Below are 21,154 nucleotides of genomic sequence, written 5' to 3'. Positions count from 1 at the left end.
GTAGTATTGGGCATGTCCATGCTTTCCTGATGTTGTTGGAGGTCCCAGAAGCCTCTTTTGCCCAGCACACATTCCTACATATTTGACTAGATTTGTTAGTTGTTATTACCTGGCAGGCTTGCCCTTTTTTTCTGATATGGAAATAGTTATAACCATTTTTCCCCCTAAAAGCATTTAAATGTTACATTTGCTATCTTCATGCTCTAGCTACTTGAAGCTTTTTTTTAAAACAATACAATAATTAAGTATTTTGAAAAGTATCCTAATTCTATTTGGCGTATTCAACACATCATCTTCATGGTGTAATTTGATTTATAGAAACTTTTCCGGATCACCTCCCATCATTGTGAAAAAATACTAAAATTAGTATTATTCCCCCTGTACATGGTGCTCTCCCTTTTGGTCCAGAATTTGCTTGCATCACAACCATCTCATAAAGCTCAGTGGAGCATGCCCTGAATTTTCACTTCTGTGTTCCAATATGCAATATGAAGAAAACAAATTTGTCAATCTCCAGGCAGATGCTAGAGGATAAAAAAAATCCTACATGAAAAAGATACCCTGAAATTGTATAGCAATTGAATTGCTGAACAGTCTAACATCCTGTTTTGGAATAATAATGTTTTGGAGTGATAATTTTTTATCACTAGTATTCTAATGTCAGTATTCTAGTGTCATTTTTTGGAAAGAGTTCTGAAATTTGTATTTGTCTTTTTAAAAAAAAGACTTCTGAGCAAGTCAGGATACTTTAATAAAAATTGAGATGCTGGGTTATAAAAATGTTATAATTGAGATTATAAAATGTCATTGGGTTCTAAATTTGGGTGAAATAAACTATTTTTACACTGAACATTTTTCTGGTACTTACGCTGCTCAAGCATTACATACCAAAGAGGAGAGAGTAGTCATAGTAAACCTTTATTATTATTATATTTATGTATGTGTGTGTATCTGTATATACTTGTGTGTGTATATATATATATATATTTACAAAACATCACAACATCTTGGTGATGACAATCAATCAATTATATAAATACACGATTATTCAAGTGAGGTAGTCAAACAAACAATGACTGTTAAAAGCATGATTCTATACAACTGACAACATAAAAATGCAACAAGAACAGGACAGGGCTGTGAATGCCGAATTCAGTCTCTCCCCAATACTGGAAACAAGGGTCCATCCTGGCTACAGCTCAGGTGGCATAATAAAACCTGCTGCACTAATTAGACAAACTCCTTAAATGCCACAAGACAGAAAGCCTCTGCCTGCCAACAAGACATTCGTATTACCTTTGTTCATATCTACTACATATCCTGGCAAAACACTGATGACAAATCTTTTTAAGCAGCATGGCTCCCGGGGTGCCAGGAAGTGAGCCATTCAAAGGAATATATTTTAAATTCTTTACCATTCAAAGATCAAAATGTAACACCTGAGTGACATTTGAAGGAAAAAACCCCCCTGCTGATTTCTCTTTGATCAAATAAAACATCCACTGAAATTGTGCATTAGTGCTTCTCTTTTGGGTATGATTCCAAAATACACCAAGTTAAGAATTAATAAAGAGAGATTTTCATGGAAGAACTCAATGTGAATAGTGACCTCATATTCACCTCAAATCTTATACCATAATCTAAAATGACTGCTCCTTCGATCCTGAGGGATCCCATTAAATTCCCAACTCCCTTAGAAACTTTTGATAATCCCAAACTACATTTTCAAAGTACTTCTGCACGATATATACAGAAATCACCACTGAAATCCAGACACATCTGGAGTGGAAAATGGCAGCTATTTAAAAAAAAATAAACATTTTTGTGAATGATCTGTGAATTACTGTTGTCTATTAGTATAAACAAAATTCCAAATTGGATAGGACCCGTGTGCAACATGCATAACTTTAGACTTCTATAAATTATGTTATGTTACATACACTCCTTCACATCTGTGAACACTTCAGCCCTACTGAGTGCATATTGGTGACAACAAGCACAGAATCCTCCACACAGATGTCTTTTGGCAGTGTCAAAGCGAGGGTCAGTTTGGCAGACTAAGCTTAGAACTGGGAGTAATTCCATGATCTCTAGGAGTCAGCCAAGTATTTATGATACATTACATACTTTTAAAATTAGCAATAGCAATACAGGTGCAGACATTTCCATGTAATGAGCGAATTCTAAAACATAACTGCCAGCTTTGTTCAGAATTATTACAAAAAATAATCTGTTTGGGTTATGGAGGTGAGGTTAACAGAAGCATTATCCACTATTAACTTTTTCTCTGTCTAAAATACTTTTTCCAGTAGTATTATTAAAGTATTATTAAAAGAAAGATGATAAAAGCTCAGTGCTGTATAGGTAGTATGTCTGCTAAATTATATTTAAGGAACTAATGTAGCCAAATGAAACACCTTTATTTTAAAATTTTAGCCAATACCTGCTGTCATGGGCAAGACCACAATCAAGCCCGTACTTTTTAATGAGTCTCAAAATATGGCCTCTATCTTGCAAACACGTCAGGACTTGTGTGACTGACTTTACTCATGAGCAGCCACATTAGTAAAGGTGCGCACGTGCTTAAGTGTTTGCAAGATCAGAGCCTGAGGGGGAAACGTCATGGTTTATTAAGGTGGGGATTAAAGGATCTAAAGGTAGCTAGGCCCCCAACTACTACTGAATTCTCAATTCCCTTAGGCACCTTTGAAAAACACAGCCTAAATTCTCAATCCTGAGGAGCTTCTGGGGGGGAGGAGCCCTGAGGCAGCAGTTTGTGTGACATTTTCATCTATTCTGAGCTAACTGTTTTTTCAAAAATATCTAGCGACTAAAAGAAACCAACGCATGTCAGATGACTGCAAAAAGAAAAGGCCAATTTCTATGACAGGAATGTCAACCTGATGGATTTTAAGGATTCAAAAAAATTAGTACAATATTTAATAAAAATATAATACTAGCTAAATGATTTCACTTGCTCCCTTCCCACTTCTCTTTTTAAACTGAGAGGTTTTAAGAAAAATCACGTTTACAGAACAGACCATCTGATGGCATTGTTTGAGGGAGAAATTGGTAAGTGATGAACACCAACAATCTTTCCTTAAAGTTCTAAGAATAATTTCTGAAAAAACAATGCAGTATTGTCTATAACAGGGTTCAAAAAAGAACTAGATATGTTCATGGAGGATTGGTCCATCAATGGCTATTAGCTTGGATGGACAGGGATGGTGTCCCTAGCCTCTGTTTGCCAGAAGCTGGGAATGGGCGACAGGGGATGGATCACTTGGTGATTACCTGTTCTGTTCATTCCCTCTGGGGCACCTGGCATTGGCCATTGTTGGAAGACAGGATACTGGGCTAGATGGACCTTTGGTCTGACCCAGTATGGCCGTTCTTATGTTCTTATTTTAATTATGAATTGCCACACCAACTTGTACACACTACCACTTATATCGGTAAAACTTATGTCAATAAGGGGTGTGAATAAGCCACCCCCCTGAGCAACGTAAGTTACACCGGCGACCTAAGCGCTGCTGTGGACAGTGGTATGTCGGTGGGAGATGGATTTATTACACTGGCAGGAGAACTCTCTCCCATAGACAGTCTTCACCAGACACACTGCAGCAGCATAGTGCAGCTGTGCCAATGTAGTGCTTCTAGTGTAGACTAGCCCCAAATTTGTCTTGGCTTGACACACAAAAATCTATATGATAACAGTCTGCCATTCTACAGCTGCAACTGTTAACTAAAGACACTAATCTTAGGGCTTGTCTACACTGGCAAAGTTAAAGCGCTGCGGCAGCGCTTTAATATGGCTTGTGTAGTCACGGTACAGCTCTCTCCCAGCGCTCTAAAAAAACCCACCTCCACGAGCGGCACGGTTCCCATCGCTGGTGCACTGTCTACACTGGCACTTTACAGCGCTGAAACTTGCAGCGCTCAGGGCAGTGTTTTTTCACACCCCGAGCGAGAAAGTTGCAGCGCTGTAAAGTGCCAGTGTAGACAAGCCCTTAGTTGTGTGTGTTTCTGCAGACATCACTGAAGTCCTGCTGCTCAGAGGAGTAAACAAAAGCCAACCAGGCTGTAATTGTCCTCAAAAACTGAGACACGATGGGCTGAAAAATGAAAAATGGCTGTTGCACATTATTTTTGCTGAAACCTATGTTGTTCTCTCCATGTGCCTTTTAAACTCTGAGTCACTTTTTCCTATTTTTTTCCTTTTACTGTAAGACTTCAATCTTCAGTAGACAAAGGAAGTCAGGTGCCCAATTACGTGATTTCTCAGTCTGTAATAAAAACATTAGTTTAACTGATGTCGAACTTTCATGGCTAACCATACAAAGTAAATAGTATGAGAAAACATATTACAAAACACAATAAAAGTGCAACAACAGTTTTTCATTTTCAATCCATTGTCTAAAAACCTTTGGAAGCTTGAGGCAAAAGACACGTAAAAATAGAACCGTTATGAAACAGAAGACTTAAGATCATAAATTTTCCACTCAGATCTGTACAAGTAGATTCCACATAGGCAGATCCAGTTACAGAATTGGGTCCAAATCAGTGGGGAAAGAAATAATATTTTCTCACTCACAACTGGATAAAATAAATACAATTCTCAAAAGTGCTTCCATTTATTTTTATTTATAGTTAGCTCAATAACAAGAATTGCTCAAAAACCTCCTTTTATTTGCAAACAAAAAATTAGAGTAAAATTATTAAATTTTATAACTATTTTTTTAAAGTACGTAAATGATCGTTACTTTAACCTCTGAAGAAGCCTTGTATTAAGACTTAGGACTATCGTGGAAGCAAAAGAATGTTCCCATATTTCTTAACCTATTAGAACATTTTAAACTTAAATGATTTTGCTCAGTCTTCTGATCATTAATAACTTTCACATGTATTCTTTTAACAATAAACGAAAAAACACGGAGTTATTTTTTTAACTTAAAAAACTTAAAAGGTACTAAAATTCAACAGTATATAGAAACATTACAACATTCTAATTTTCATGATTTCTGATTGATTCCTTACTAATTACATGTGTATTGCCCACAGCATTTATCCTAAATGTGATGCAGATGTGAGCCACTGAAATTGGAATTAAAGAATTTAGATTTCAAAAATAGTTTAAAATATCCTCAAAGTGTAGTTGTAGCAGTGTCGGTCCCAGGACATTAGAAAGACAAAGTGGGTGAGGTAACATCTTTTATTGGACCAACTTCTGTTGGTGGGAGAGACAAGCATTCAAACCACACAGAGGTCTTCTTCAGGTCTGGGAAAGGTATTCATAAGAACGTAAGAATATAAGAACAGCCATACTAGGTCAGACCAGTGGGTCCACCTAGCCCAGTATCCTGTCTTCCAACATTGGCCAATGCCAGGTACTTCAGAAGGAATGAACAGAGCAGGCAATCATTGAGTGATCCTCGGTCACCCACTCCCAGCTTCTGGCAATCTGAGTTTAGGGACACTCAGAGAATGAGGTTGCATCACAGTCCATCTTGATTAATAGTCATTGGTGGACCTATCCCCCATGAACTTTATTCTTTTTGAAACCCATTATAGTTTTGGCCTTCACAACATCCCCAGCAACAAGTTCCACAGGTTGACTGTACATTGTGTGAAGAAGTACTTCTTTTTTTGCTTTAAACCTGCTGCTTGTTAATTTAATTTCATTAATCAATTGGCTCCCCAATATACAAACCTCTTCATGGGCCATCCTGAAGAACTACTGCTGGACTAATGCACCACAAAACCCGAGGTACATGGATGATATTTTCATTCTCCGGACAGACGGCTTAATGTTCCTCATAGATTTCTACCACAACTTCAACAAGTACCACCTGTCCATTAAACTCTCTGTGGAACACCCCCACACTAGCATCAACTTCCTAGACACCACAATCAGCTTCAACAATGGAACCCTACAGGCAACCATACAAAAGAAATCCACAGATCACCACACCTACCTTCATAGATCCAATAATCTCCCCAAACACATCAAGAAATCTGTTATCTTCAGCCAGGCACTCACACACCACAGAATGTGCTCCAAGATGAAAGTCCGGGATATACGCCTTAACACACTCAAAACTGCCTTCACCAAACAAGGACGCTTCACTAGAGAAGTAGATCACATCATGGAATGGGCCACACAAATACCCCAAGAGAATCTCCTTCAATACAAAAATGAAACCCCCTCTGACCACAAGCCCTAGCTGTCACATACCACCCGACACTGAAACCCGTACAGAGTATCATCAAACAACTACAACCCATACTTGATGGGATCCCCATCCAGAAAGAAATCTTTCCTGAACCCCACACTTCTGGCCTTTAGACAACCCCCCAACCTCTCCAAGATCGTCATCAGAAGCAAGCTCCCCACAGACCAGGACACATCAAAGTAACACCAAACCCTGCCAGAACAAAGATGCAAAACCTGCAGACATATCTCCACTGCTACAGATCAACACCCCCCACCACACACCTTTCAAGATCCCTGGATCCTACACATGCCTATCACAACATGTGGTACACACAGTGATGAGCTGCCAAAATATTAACAATCGGTTCCCTCCTCCTCACCCCACGAGGGGGTCGTGCCCCCTCGCCCCCCGGGACTCCTGCCCCATCCAACCCCCCACGTTCCTAGACAGCCCCCCCTGGGACCCCTGCCCCATCCACCCCTCTTCTCTGTCCCCTGACTGCCCCCTGCCGCCCCATCCAACCCCTCCTCTCATTCCTGATGGCCCCCCGGGACCCCTGCCCCATCCAACCACCCCTTCTCTCTGTCCCCTGACTGCTCCCCACTGCCCCATCCAACCCCTGCTCCTTCTTGACCGCCCTCCGGGACCCTTGCCCCCATTCAATCCCCCTGTTCCCTGCCCTCTGACCGCCCCGACCCTAATCCACACACCCCAACTCCCCGGCCCTCTATCCAACACCCCCTCCCTGCTCCCTGCCCCCTTACCGCGCTGCCTGGAGGTGGGGGCCGGGCTGGGGCCGCTGGGCCGGAGCCGCTCAGCCTGGGCCGGGCCTGGGACCGGAGCCGGGGCACTCGGCCAGGGCCGGGGCCAGGCCGGAGCCAGGGCGCTCGGCCGTCCGGGATTGGGCCGGAGCCGCGCTGTCCGAGGTCGGAGCCAGGCCGGAGCCAAGCCGTGCCACCCAGGGCTGGGTCAGAGCCACGCTGCCAGCCGGCCGGCTAGAGCCGGGCCCGGGCTAGAGCCACGCCGCTCGGCCGACCGGGGGTGGGCTCGGGGGCCGGGCCGGAGCCATGCCGACCGGGGTCGGGGTCGGGCTCCGGGTCAGAGCCCGGGAAGCTGCTGCTTCCTTCTCAGCCCTCCCAGGCTTCCCGCGCAAACAGCTGATTCGCAGGAAGCCGGGGAGGTGGAGGAGAAGCCGGGGGAGCGTTCAGGGGAGGAGGCGGAGCGAGGTGAGCTGGGGCCGGGAGAAGGGCAGAGAGCTGCTGGAGCTTTTGTTAAGCGGGACAACCGGTTCTAAAAGGGCTTCTAAATTTAACAACCGGTTCCTGCGAACAGGTGGGAACCGGTTCCAGCTCACCTCTGGGTACACATCATCCAGTGCACTAAATGCCCCAATAACAACTATCACTACGCTCTCAAATGAACATACACAGGAAAATTATAAAAGACAGAAACACCCTATCATCTGTGGGTGAACACTTCTCACAAAGCAATCATGCTGTATCTGACCTATCCTCAAAGGAAATCTGCACAACATTTTCAAAAGACATGCCTGGAAGCTTAAATTCATCACTCTGCTAGACACTAAAAATCATGGACTGAACAGTGACACTAGATTTATGGCTTATTACAACAATCTGTAACCCACTAAACCGCTCTTTTTGTCCTATGACTGCAGAGGTGTTAACGGGCCACTCTACCTTGAATAGTCCCTTACAATATATGCTAACTACTTATTCTAAACATTCTATTCCGCCTTGCATTTTGCTGTGAGGCTGGGAGCACCTTTCCCAGACCTGAAGAAGAGCTCTCTGTGGCTCGAAAGCTTGTCCCTCTCACCAACAAAAGTTGGTCCAATAAAAGATATTACCTCACTCACCATGTCTCTTAAATAATTAAAGTACGTGGTCCAATCTGCATGCCCTAAGACTACTTGTCTCTGACAACGTGCAGCAAATACAGGGATAACCCTTACCTTTTCCGGATTCCAGCAGAACAGAATAAATATGTTGTCGAACTGGACGGTAGATAAGTGCCTGTCCAGGAAGTTCTGTATCAAGTTCATCTTCCAATGTATTGCTGCATTCAACCTCTCCTTTACTGAGGACATTGTACACCATATAATTTTCAGCTCTGACGTGTTGTTCTTTAGCTAGCTGTTCAAATGGGGAAGAAGTCATTTATTTTCTACTTTAAAATTTAGAAAACAAACAATGGCAAAATTAACTTATTTTTAAAATAAACATTTCCTCTGATCTTGGTGAAATGATGCCCAGGAAGGAAACAAGTGATATTTCAAAATATCAGAATCCTACATTTTGCCTTAAGGACAAGGGAAATAATATAATCTCATTGGTGTGTAATTTTTTTGTGAAGAGGAGGAGTCCCCAGGATTCCCGTCATTCTCTTCCTATTATTCCCCCACTCACCATTCTCAATGGCGATTAGTGGCAATGTCTTTGCTACCAGTAACTCCCATCAGAGAAAATCAGTGCTACTCTTTCAGTCAGCTGAGGCCTTGTCTTCACTGCTAAAAAAGGTGTATTTTTTTAAATTTGGGGTAATTAACATGTGAGCTATCCCAAGGTGAAAACACAGCCAAGACAAAACACTTTAGCTTTACTGTGGGGTAAACCAGGTGAGGTCAACCCCAGACAGGGATACAGTACTGACCTCACCTTTTTCAACAGAGAAGACAAGGCCTAAAGACTGTCACTGGAAAGCAACATACAACAAGGGGACAAGCTCATTATTTCTGCAACATTTCCAGTCTCTACCTAGGAGCTCAGGGGCCCACATTTGGAAGCAAGCTTTGCTGATGCTAGACTAGGGGACCAGCATAGCTTGTTTTACAAAAATCATTTCAGGCTTTCATGATTTCCCCCCGATTTGTACACTCAGAAAATAGCTATGTAAATTACAAGGCCATAAATGCCACAGTGAAACCTATCAATAGCAATATTTCACATTTATATAGCATCTCTCATCCCAAAGGATCCACATACCACCACTGAGATGCAGCTATCTAAAAGGAACACGCTAGCAATCAATCAGTGCACAGCACACCGCACAACAGCGGGGAGCGGGGGAGGAAAATTTTTGGATAAGCATAAAAGACATCAAAATCTTTACTGTCCAAACAAAGTAAACAGGGTTTCAGTTTACTAAATCAACTCTATATTAAGTTAATAAATGAAGGACTTGTATCAGGTTTTTTATAGCACTCATTGCTCTAGCAGTTATCTGCAGCACCCATTAGCATAGTGCTGATGGCTACTCCAGAAGAGGTGTTTATAGCTATTTTACCAATTTATATCCTCAATGAAGTAATAAATTTTATTCCAATAGCCCATTTTAGATGCTACAAAATTGGATTAGGACTTGATACAAAATATGCCACATTAATAATATACTTCATTTCATTTTATGCATATAGCTTGCATAGACGTGAGTTCACAAATTTTATGAAATTGCAAGTTTGGTTGCCACAATGTACCAGAAATCCATGATTTACAGTACACTGAAAAGTAAAAACACAAGTTGGGCTCCATACTAACCATGGATACAAGGGTAATTGACACTGCATCTTGAAAAATGTTTCTACTGTATATAAATAGGCAGACACAAGAGGTGCAAACTTTTCAAGACAAGCAGCATTGAGAGCCAGTGTATGCAAGGCTGGAATTGAGGTATATATGTAGACTTGTTTGCATTTAAGATAGCAGAGTTGTGTTCATTCCAAAATGTGAGCACTTGTATTTGCTTTGTCAATGTTTAAGCATGGAAAAACAAACCATATATCTACAAATTAGACTGTAAGTTCTTTGGGGCAGGGACTTCTTTACTTATAAAGAAACAAGTACAACAGGGCCACAATCTTAAGTGGAGCATCCAGACATTATCATTTATTAACCGATTTTATTACACTACCTCATCATCTTAGGAAACTGCATCCTTTTAGATTAAAGATCAAACCGAGGTAATGACCATGATGACATCTCAAGGTTCCTTCCAGCCCTACCCTTCTACGATTCATGATATGTTCCGTAACAGAAGGGATGTTAACTCTGGTGTCCTGGCCATATTCCAACTTAGGGCATGTCTATATGTACAGCACTACAGCGGCACAGCTGTACCGATGCAGCTGCATGGCTGCAGCGCATCTGGTGAAGACGCTCTATGCTTACCGGAGAGAGCTCTCCCGTTGGCATAAAAAAAATCACCTCCGCAAACGGGAGAAAGCTTCTCCCGCCAACACAGCGCTGTGCACATGAACGCTTATGTCGGTGTAACTTACGTCGCTCACAGGGGTGGAATATTCACACTCCTGAGCAACATAAGTGTTGTCGACATAGGCTGTAGTGTAGACATAGCTCTAGATAATTAAATTTTACCTACCTAAACTTCCTTCGCACTTTCAATCAGAAACAATATTCTTCTTCATTTTGGCCTTACCACTCTAACAGGAGTCATTACAATCAATTATATGTGGATGTGTATCTTTAAACAGTTGCTATATTTTATCTGAGTGATGGCTGCATTTTAAAAGTGGACTAAGTGAATACTGTGTAGTTTTTATTTCAGTTTGTAAGTGCTTTGGAATCTTTTGGGATGGAAATCATAATATAAATATAAAATATACTTTCAAATTATACTCAGACAGATTTTTTTTTAAGATAACTAAGAGAGGTAGACAGAGAGATCCTATCTATGTTCAAAGCCTATGGGCAGCTAACAAAATATGGCTCTTAAATTACATCCTACACACAATTTCTAAAAGGGCATTTTCTTGAAGTCTCAAAGTTTTCTCTTAATAAACTGTCATAGATTTAACATTGTCATGTCAACAAAAAGTCTCACAAAATATATTAGAGAATTAACAAATCTCTGTGTTTCTGGTTACCAAAAAAAGACTTGGTACATTCAAGGAAAAAGACTATTCTTAGCTTGATCCTGAAGTACCATTGCCTGTAAAACTCCCGACCATTTCTGGATCATCCTTAGCATTCAGTAAGGAAAAGAATATTTTGCTCGGAAAAAAAGATATATTTGAGTTCACTCATTATCACGTGTCCGTAAACGTTTACAGCAAAAGGGTGATGGCAAAGCTTTAAGAGATGAGATACCTGAAAGATCTCCTGATCTGGACATATGGCTGTTTCTTGCTTGAGAATTTGAGAATTTGATACACTGGGAGGAAGCCATGGAGACTGTTGGCCAGGCAAGAGATAGGACTCCACTCCCCTGTAAAGTAATTTCTTGTCTGATGCCAAAGGTAGCATTTCTTCCAAGTCTTTCAGGCTACCATATGAGCATGGAACTCTTGATATGTAGCTTGCTACAGCTAGAATTATGTTAGCCCTTTTGTCATAGCTCTGGCTCTTTGGAGGACATGAAGCTAGACATTTCCACCAGAAACCCTCCAAAATGTCTTCTGGAACTATATCATTCCCAAGCAGGCAAGCAAAAAGAGGGAGGTCTGTTATGTTGAGGCCCAGTGCATGACAGAGGTTCTCTCTAGAGTACATAACAGTGACCATCCTGTCCAAGCAGAGTTTATTAATAGAAAAATAGGGAGAGGTGTTATAGATGAGGTAGTCGGTATCTTGTCCAAGAATTCCCATGCAATTATTTTGCAGCCCATAAGAGGCCACCTCATAGTCTGCCTCTTGCAATGAACATATTGTTTCTTGACCAAGAGACTTTAAGGCAAAGCGTGTAAAAGTTGCCAACCCTGAAGGAATAAAGAACATCCCTCTCCCTGGTTGTTGTCTATAGGACTTGAGGAACTGAAAGATTCTGGCTATTTCTTTGTTGTTCTTCAATCTTCGTTTGACCCATTCATCTCTCTTTTTCTGCTCTACAACACCATCAAAGCAGAACACCAGCTTGATATCAACTGCCATAAAAGCTTTAATAAAATCCTGCAAATTAGCAAGGTACTCTTGCCACTGGCCACCACAGACCCAGGATTCTGGTGTGTACCAGTGTCGAATACAACCCATGGCATCTACCACAATTACAGGAGGGGAGTCAGGATGACTGATGTGATGTTTTTCTGCCATTTCCTTCAGATTTACCATTGTACATGCATCAGGGCAAGCGTTTGCCACAAACCACTGCAAACCTTTAATGCCCATAGTTGCTCTTTTTAAGCCGAATTCTCTGAGCAATCTGAAAAGGGAAACAAAAAACAAAAATGTTCTAAACCACAATATTAAGAGAGAAGCAACATTCAATGGTTAGACAAGGGAACTGGGAGTTCAACGAATGGGGTTCTGTTTCTAGTTTTGCTAATGATTCCTTGTATTATCTTAGGCCTTAACTCTCTAAACCTGTTTTTCCATCTCTAAACTGGGGGATAAAACCTATCCATCTTTGTGATGCACTTTGTCTTCCATCTTTAGTTCTCACTATATCAGCACAAAACATTATAACTATGCTAAAAGTATTAATTTGAAAAATCAAGATGAACAAAGCTCAAATAAACAGATTTATTTTTAACACAAAAACACAAAGTCTACTTTAAAAATTCAGTGTGTTTGTTTATAGGGACTCAAACAGATACTGACAGTAAAAAGTGTGTAACTTTTCCTTTGCCAAGGGGGTTTACAACATAGAGACTACTAGCTTGACTTTCAGAGGTCCTCAGCACCCACAGCTCTAACTGAAGTCAGTGGAAACAGGGGCTCAACAACTATGAAAAGCAGCCCACAGCCTTGATCCTGCAATTGGATCCACGCAGGCAAACCTCCATGCCTACTTGAAGCTTCAGTATAGTCAATGGTTCATCCTCATGAATCCAACTGCAAGACTGAGACCCATATTTCTGCATGTTGCTTCAGTTGTATTTTGATTTTAAAATCTTATGCATTTTACTATCATGTATTTTCAAGACTCAAAAGCTAAATTTCAGAACACATTTAAATAATCATGTCCCTATTTATATGTAGTAAGTTTATGATAACTTGACTGTTAAAAGGATTAACACTTTAAAGTGGTCACTATAATGCGCGTTCATTTTGAATCAATTAATCTGAACAGAAAAAAATATACATACTGACTACAATCTTAATACAAGGAAGGGATGAAATCAGATTTTTCTGTATTAAAAACTGCCAAACAATAATAGAAATATGGATTCCCCCATCATTTTCTGTGTTTAAAAACATGCAAAGGAACCCAAGTTATATATTGTGAAAATAAGTATGGGAGAAGGGTTAAAATTAAAACCTACAACCACCTCCATTTTTGTTTATAGAAATCCCTGCTCATAGTAAATGACTTACATAGCTTTAATGACAGCTGTCTTTTTCTACTAATACAAAGGCTTTTTATTTCAAAGGATTTTCTACCAAAACCTGCTGGTGACGATACTGAATTTTTTATGCAGCAAGACAAGCTCATTTTTCTTTTTACTTTGACTTTATTCAAAATTGTCCCCTCCTTTCTCACACAAACAGTGAGGAAATTCACTGCATGTTTTAATTAAGCAAGTACAAGTATTCCTGTCTTTCACACTGCTCATTTCTCACATTTTGACTTACAAACTACCTCAGGAGTGTTTAAAAAAAAAGAAATTGAATACGAAAAGTATCATGAATTTACAACTCTGAAAGGTGCCTATGAGCCTTTCTTCCTCCTCAGAGTTGTAACACCCTTCACATGCAGTTTTCAAACACCCTCTTCAGTGTGAAGTGAGATTAAATGTTTAAAGCAATCTAGAACTACACTGGATATTACCTTTTGTAACAATAGAAATATGTATCCCCATCACCACCGGAAAAGGTATATAAAGTATAGTGTTGCTTTCCCAAGCACTATTTCTAGGGCCATGTGGGTGTCCTTCAAATTCCAGCTGTGTGTGTCATAAAACAGAGGTTTTCACTCACAGCTGCACCTGTGATCACAAGAGGAGTTACACATCTCTTTAGTTTGAGTACTGGTGTATACAATTGCACCATAAAGAGTTCCTTAAAAGGAAGTTATCACATTTCCATGGAGACCCAGCAACAGTTGGATCTGTGAACTGAGAGAACCCCTCCATCACCCAGATACTGTTGTTTGCAGTTACACCAAGTGATGTGGTGAGGTCTGCCACTGGGTTTTTGAAAGGAACCCACATGGTTTCTGCAGAAATGCACTGGGTCCAAGCAACAGTTTTAGCTATGAAGATCCAGGAAAAGGAGACACTCTCCCCCCATCCAGGTGCTGAAGTAAGAAGATGCACTAAATAATCTAGAAGCAGCACTGTCTAAAGGTGATGCAAATACTCTCCAGCCTTCATGGCTATATCAATATCTGAAATATTCTCTCACATAACTAAGGCCAAGCTATACTAGGGACATTTTCAGAAAACTTCCCACTATTGCCAGTACTAGTTCAGTAATGTCAATAACAGCAATGCTGGGGAACCTAGCGTAGACAGACTGCTGGCTACCATAAGAATTTTCAGCACTGTCATTTAACCATACTCAAAGTCCAGGGTTCTCGAACTGGGGGTCGGGACCCCTCAGGGGGTCACCATGTTATTACACGGGGGGTCGCGAGCTGTCAGCCTCCACCCCAAACCCCGCTTTGCCTCCAGCATTTATAATGGTGTTAAATATATAAAAAAGTGTTTTTAATGTATAAGGGGGGGGGTCACACTCAGAGGCTTGCTGTGTGAAAGGGGCCACCAGTACAAAAATCTGAGAACCCCGGCTCAAAGCAGATGTAATCAACACAATGCTACTTTTTGTGCATTCATTTTAGTGCTGGTGAAAGATAACAGACAGTACTGGAGGTAAAAATAACAGGAGTACTTGTGGCACCTTAGAGACTAACAAATTTATTAGAGCATAAGCTTTCGTGGGCTACAACCCACTTCTTCGGATGCATATCACGTTGATGGATTTCCACTCCATACGGCTAAATGCAGTGCCTTGCATAATGACAGGTTTCAGAGTAGCAGCCGTGTTAGTCTGTATCCGCAAAAATAACAGGAGTACTTGTGGCACCTTAGAGACTAACAAATTTATTAGAGCATAAGCTTTCGTGGGCTACAACCCACTTCTTCGGATGAAGTGGGTTGTAGCCCACGAAAGCTTATGCTCTAATAAATTTGTTAGTCTCTAAGGTGCCACAAGTACTCCTGTTATTTTTGCGGATACAGACTAACACGGCTGCTACTCTGAGTACTGGAGGTTTAAGTCTTTTTAACCACAGAACAGCTACAGCCTGAGCAACAGCAGCAGTGCAAGCTTCCTGCATTGCCCCACCTCTCCAATGGGCCTTAACCATGACCTGACAGACCACCTCTAATAGGTCAGACAGTTCAGTCTCCAGGTGCATTCAGTCCTCAAACTCCCTGCTGAGACTGACAAGGGTACCAATTTGGGGTTGTCTACATCAGAGATTCTCAACCTTTTTCTTTCTGAGGCCCCCCGCAACATGCTATAAAAACTCCAGGGCCCAGTGAGAGGGGGCAGGGGGAGAGAGACCCTCTGGGCTTCAGCCACCAAAACAGGGGACTCAGCTGGGGGGAGGGGAGCCTTTAGCCAGGCGGGGCTGGGGGCTCCAGTCACCAGGGCTTCTGACCTGTAGGACACCAGGGCTTGTGGCTCTGGATTTCAGCCCCGCGGGGGGCAGTGAGGCTCAGAGTTTCTGGCTTTTAGCACCCCCGGGGGCGGGGGGGGGGAGGGGAGGAATTCCAGGGCTTGGGACTCTGGGTTTCAGCCTCGCAGCTCCAGGCTTCTGCCTCACGGAGCACCGGGGCTCATGTTTCCGAGCTTCAGCCCCACAGCTCTGGGCTTCAGCCCCACTGGGGGCGCTAGGACTCTGGGCTTCAGCCCCACGGGGGGCACCGGAGCTCAGAGTTCCAGGCTTCAGTCACGGGGCCTCACAGACCCCTGGCTGAGAACCGCTGGTCTACATAACAAAATTTGATCATGTTTGAACACAACTGTGAACAATAAAATAAGATATGATTATGACCATGACTAAGTCATCAGTGTAGACCAGGACAAATCATGCTCAGCTTCACATCAAACAACAGGATACTGAACCTGTTTTTTCCTGGGCTACCCTAAACACTAAATTATAGTCAAAATCTAACTCAATCATTTACAATCATGTTTAAATGTAACATTTTGCAATGTAGACAAAAAACTTAGTGATAAATATGATGTTTTTTTCTGAGGATTCTGGGATCTGGGCTGAGACCACTAAATTATTTTATGTAGTTCAGATAGCTCTCACTTTTAAATACTTTTTGAACATTAATGACCTAGGCTAACTTACAACTAAGAGATTAATGTTTCTATATTCTATCGCCAATCTTGTGAGCCACTAGTCCCCCTACAAAACAAGAAAACGGATCCTGAATCAGTCGGTTATTCAGGTTCAGTAGCAGATTATTACACAAGCAGACCCACTGATTGCAAGACTATTTAACCTGACTAAATGTAGCAGAATTGGGCCACAAATGCTTTGTTCTAAAATTCTGGGTAGATTTCTAACAGCCTTTCCATCTTTAACACAGAAAATACATACACAAATATCATTTGTTTACATCTAACACACAAAAAAGCTAAACATTTATTTTTAACATTATTTCCTTGGGTAACTAACAAGTTAACTGCTAACAAAATACAATTTTCAGCCTATCATGGTGTCCTGATTACCAAAATATCAAGTGTGTACACCTGCATGGAAGCTCTCCTATTCTCCAAGGAGCTATATAACCAGAACTACTTTTTGCTTCAAGTTTTGTATATAGAAACAGATGTGCGTGGCCCACCCTTATTTTGGCATGGTGGAAAATCAGTGGTCAGATATAACCTACATGTATGTCAGCACCAAACAGTTAACCTATCATTATGCAAATTTTATTAGACTCATAGCTAAAGTGCAGTCTGTCAGGAGCTGAGAAAAGCCTGCCATTCAACAACTAGACACTATTCTGCTAGGTGGCAAAAATATTTAAAATATGTATTTCCAGCCCCCATCAGACTCATCCATCCAAGGCACACAGAATGAGGCCTTGTCTACACTATGGGCACTATGGCAGCTATGCCTCTATAGCATCACAGTATAGACTCTTCTTACAGTGACGGAAGGGGGTTTTCCACCACCGTAGGTCAGTGGTTCTCAACCAGGGGTATATGTGCCCCTGGAAGTTTGCAGAGGTCTTCCAGGGGATTACATCAGCTCATCTAGATATTTCCTGGTTTTACAACAGGCTACATAAAAAGCACTAACAAACTCAGTACAAACTAAAATTTCATATAGACAATGATTTGTTTATACTGTTCTATATACTATATCAGCAGTTCTCAAACTGTGGGCAAGTTTGTTTTAATAGGGTCACCAGGCCAGTGTTAGACTCACTGGAGCCCAGGGCAGAAAGCCGAAGCCCGAGCTTTGCTGCATGGGGCTGAAGCCAAAGCCCAAGTTTTTAAGTGAAGTGAGGTATGCAAGACAAATCAGACTCCTGAAAGGGGTACAGAAAAGTTGAGAACCACTGCTATAGGTAATCCAGGTCCCTGAGTGGTCTTCAATCAACCTAGCCACATTGACACTGGGGGTTAGGTTGGGATAGCTACAGCACTTGGGAACATGAATCTTTCACCACCTCGGAGTGACACACTTATGTCATCTACATTTTAAGTGCATATCAGGCCTGAGGGAATAGGCAGCCAGTCTATACTGTCCTGCATATTGTGTGGTCATTTACACTAGCAAAAAATAGGTGTAAACCATGACCACGGCAGAATGGTAATCACTTACACTCAGTTTGCACTTAGTTAATAACGAGTCAGGTGCAGCAAAACAGAGACTCAGGCCCCAACTGTTTCTTGCTGTTCCCTGAACTCTGTGGTATCAGCAGTGCTTACACTGGCACTGGTTTCATTCAGGCGTGAGTCTGTACCTAGACAGTCTTCTTCCAGCTGAAGCCAAACCACGCTGAACCCCTGAAATGAGAGTGTCTACACACGGACCCACACCACTGTATCTAAACACACCTGTCGCCAAGCCCGCACGGCCCGGTACAGGCCTGTTCCTGGGGCTGGTCCCGGGGCACAACTGCCAGGAAACACACACCAGGTGGCGAGCGCTTCTCTGTCTTCCCCCCGAGCTGCTCCCTGCGGGCGGCGAGCGATGGGGGCAGCCGGGGGCAGTGTGGAAGCGCTGCCTGTCTGCGTTCCCCGCGGCGAGGGCACAGGCCGTAAGTGTGGGTAGGTGGGTGGGGGGTGTCCTGGCTCTGGCTGGCCCCGGGGGCGGTGGGAGACACACGCACCCCCCCGCCCCGGGACGGCTCTGCCTGCTCTGGGGGTGGGCCCCTGCCCCCTATGGCTGCAGGACGGACTCTTCCGCCGGCTGTGGAGAGGCCCGCTGGGACTGGGGGGGGGGCAGGAGGAGGAGGGACACCTGCTCCCAGGGCCCTACCTAGCGACACACCGGCGACCCTGCCGCGCACCACCCGCGCTTCCGCTTCCGCCCAAAGGGCGGGGCTGCGCACGCGCATTGCCCCCGCCGCGCAGCTTACACGTGCCTCGCCGCTGATTGACAGAGGAAAGGGCTGCGGAGGAGCACGTGACTCTCCCACCAGCCAGATGCTCGGCCCCCGCCTCCCAGAGCCGCAGATAGTCAGAGCCCTGCGGACGCGGCGCGGGGACTGGCGCGGACGGGGGCTCCCACACGCATGCGGAGAAACACCCAGACACACACTGTAAACTGCAAGGCACCTCCTCCCCCAGTGTAAATCCCACCTATTGCTGTCATGTGTTACCAATATTTATGCATATGTAGCATCATTGCACCTGGTGCTGTTCAGACATACCAGAGCACCCTGCCCTGGGGAGTTTACGGTACATCGCAGTGTCTATTATTTCATATACACATGGTACTCCGATACAGTATACCTCTTAGCTCTAATCTGTTACATCTCGCTATATCCTCCCCAATGGTATATATACTGCGTCCCACTGCCTACAGTAGGTCTATTACCCCAGATCGGTACATTACCTTCTCGTGGTAACCCTAGCATAAAGATGTATTTTATTATTTTTCTGTTGTCCCGCTGTTATCCCCAACTGTACCCCCTAAATATGCCTTACTGTTATCCCCAAATTATAAAACCCCAGTGTGCACGCCTCTCTTTCTTTTGAAAGGCAGCACTGTGTTTCAAAACAGTTCTTACTAGTGATCCTGTTTGCTTGCTCTACCCCTCACATGTGTGGGGCAGAGGGAAGGGGTAACGTTATAAAAGATGTATTTGTTTTCTTGGACATTTTAGGATTTCAGAATTTGCTGACGTGAAAAGGATTTGCTTAAATATGTCTTCTCCCTTTTCTAATACTTTAGGTTTTTTATTGGGGTCTCTTTCTCTATGTCCATTTATTGGACTTGGGCTTTAAAAAAAGCGTTTCCTAGCAGCAGAATGCAGAAGGCCCATTCATATTACAATGGGCAGAGAGGAAAGAAAGAGCCTGGTTTGTTTAAACTGCTTCTGTCTTCATTCACAGCCTGATATCCATGCGTATTGTGCTGGCTACAATGGGACTAAAGGACTCATTGTGGTCGAAAACAAATCAAAATAGAATAAGAGATGATAAGATAAAAGAGTCATGCAACAAAATTGTTCAAAAAATCTAAGTCTTACATCTGAGATTTATGTTACCTTTTGGCTGCGTGGCCTATTGACCGATGTTTATAATAATCACTAAAGTTTAATAAACAAAGCGATACATGGGAACTTTATGTGCCATTTTTAAAGGCACTGAGTAGAAATAGTGGAGGTGTTGGTTGTTTTATTTAATAATTATTGGTTTGTGCTTGCATATATTTTACATATACATTCCATATATCATTTGGTTCTATCAGGTTATTCTCCTAGCAGTGGACCACACATAATATCATCGTTATAAAAATGCCAGGGCCCTCTTTGTGTGTGCAAACAGCATACTAACACTGAAGCTCTCCTTTCTCAACTCACAAGATGCTCACATAACCTACTCCAACCCATAGGCAACAGGTGGAAGCTTAAATAACTTCACATATTTTCAGGGGAGAAGAAGGGACTTTGGGGAACCGATTTCAGGATTAGATCAGATGTTATTGCCAGTGAAAAATTAAACAGAGTAGTGCTCAAGGGAATAGAGATTAATATATTTAGTGACTCTACATACACAAAGGCTTACCATTGTGGCCACGTCTGAATGCCTGTGAATAGGATGGAACATATGCAGCCTGTCACCGCAGGTGCCCACATCTGTTCTTCTCCAGGCAGATGCTCACAGAAAAGGGGAGAGCATTTCCAAAAGCTCCGATCCGCCCCGTCCAAACCCATCCTCTTTTCACAATCACCTTCTGCAAAGTAGTTGCTCTCTCTCTCTCTCTCTCTCTCTCTCTCTCTCTCTGTGTGTGTGTGTGTGTGTGTGTGTGACACGTAGAGAGATCCACAAAGAAAATAAAAATAACCTCATAGAAACTGGAGGAAGTTTTGAAAGTGCAAAGAAAACAAACCAACCAAAAAACCCCAAAGCATTAACAACCCCAAAACATTATTACTTCCAGGTTTTGAAACTGCAGTGTAAAACTGGCTGTATTACTAGGCCATACGTATAACAGCTAAGATCAAGTGTAGTGTAGTATAGTATAGTACAGTATAGTATAGTATAAACTGCTATAATTACAGTAATAAAGAAATAATGTATGAAGTTAATATTTGGAGTTTAAAATGTTAGGGCTTATGACAGTGAATAATTAAACTTGGAACATGGAAGAGGTCACTTTCCCTATAGTAGTGAGTGAACACAGATGACATTGTTACTAAAATTTGGGCTACAGTGATGGGAATATTTAGATCCACTCTCTGAAAATTCATAACCAGTGAATAAATCATATTTTTCTAGCACATATTGAAACTAACCAGGAGCCACAATCTCTGGATTTCTTTA

The 21,154-nt window shown here is 42.4% G+C and overlaps 1 protein-coding gene across 1 annotated transcript in view; it reads right to left on the bottom strand.

Moving 5' to 3' along the window:
- The window catches only part of FAM120B (family with sequence similarity 120 member B), an 82,183-nt gene extending 63,502 nt beyond the window's left edge, over positions 1-18,681 (bottom strand). Inside the window, exons 1-3 of the mRNA XM_065401454.1 lie at positions 18,642-18,681; positions 11,339-12,386; positions 8,188-8,368 (exon numbers count right to left, since the gene is read on the bottom strand). Coding sequence (XP_065257526.1) covers positions 8,188-8,368; positions 11,339-12,352 — 1,195 coding nt within the window. The 5' untranslated portion in view covers positions 12,353-12,386; positions 18,642-18,681. The remainder of the gene's footprint in view (positions 1-8,187; positions 8,369-11,338; positions 12,387-18,641) is intronic.
- Positions 18,682-21,154: the final 2,473 nt, after the last annotated feature.

This window comes from Emys orbicularis, chromosome 3 (genome assembly GCF_028017835.1).
Source record: "Emys orbicularis isolate rEmyOrb1 chromosome 3, rEmyOrb1.hap1, whole genome shotgun sequence".
Classification (NCBI taxonomy): Eukaryota; Metazoa; Chordata; order Testudines; family Emydidae; genus Emys; species Emys orbicularis.
The sequence above is the reverse complement of the archived record's forward strand: the minus strand, read 5'-3'. Positions and strand labels throughout refer to the sequence as shown.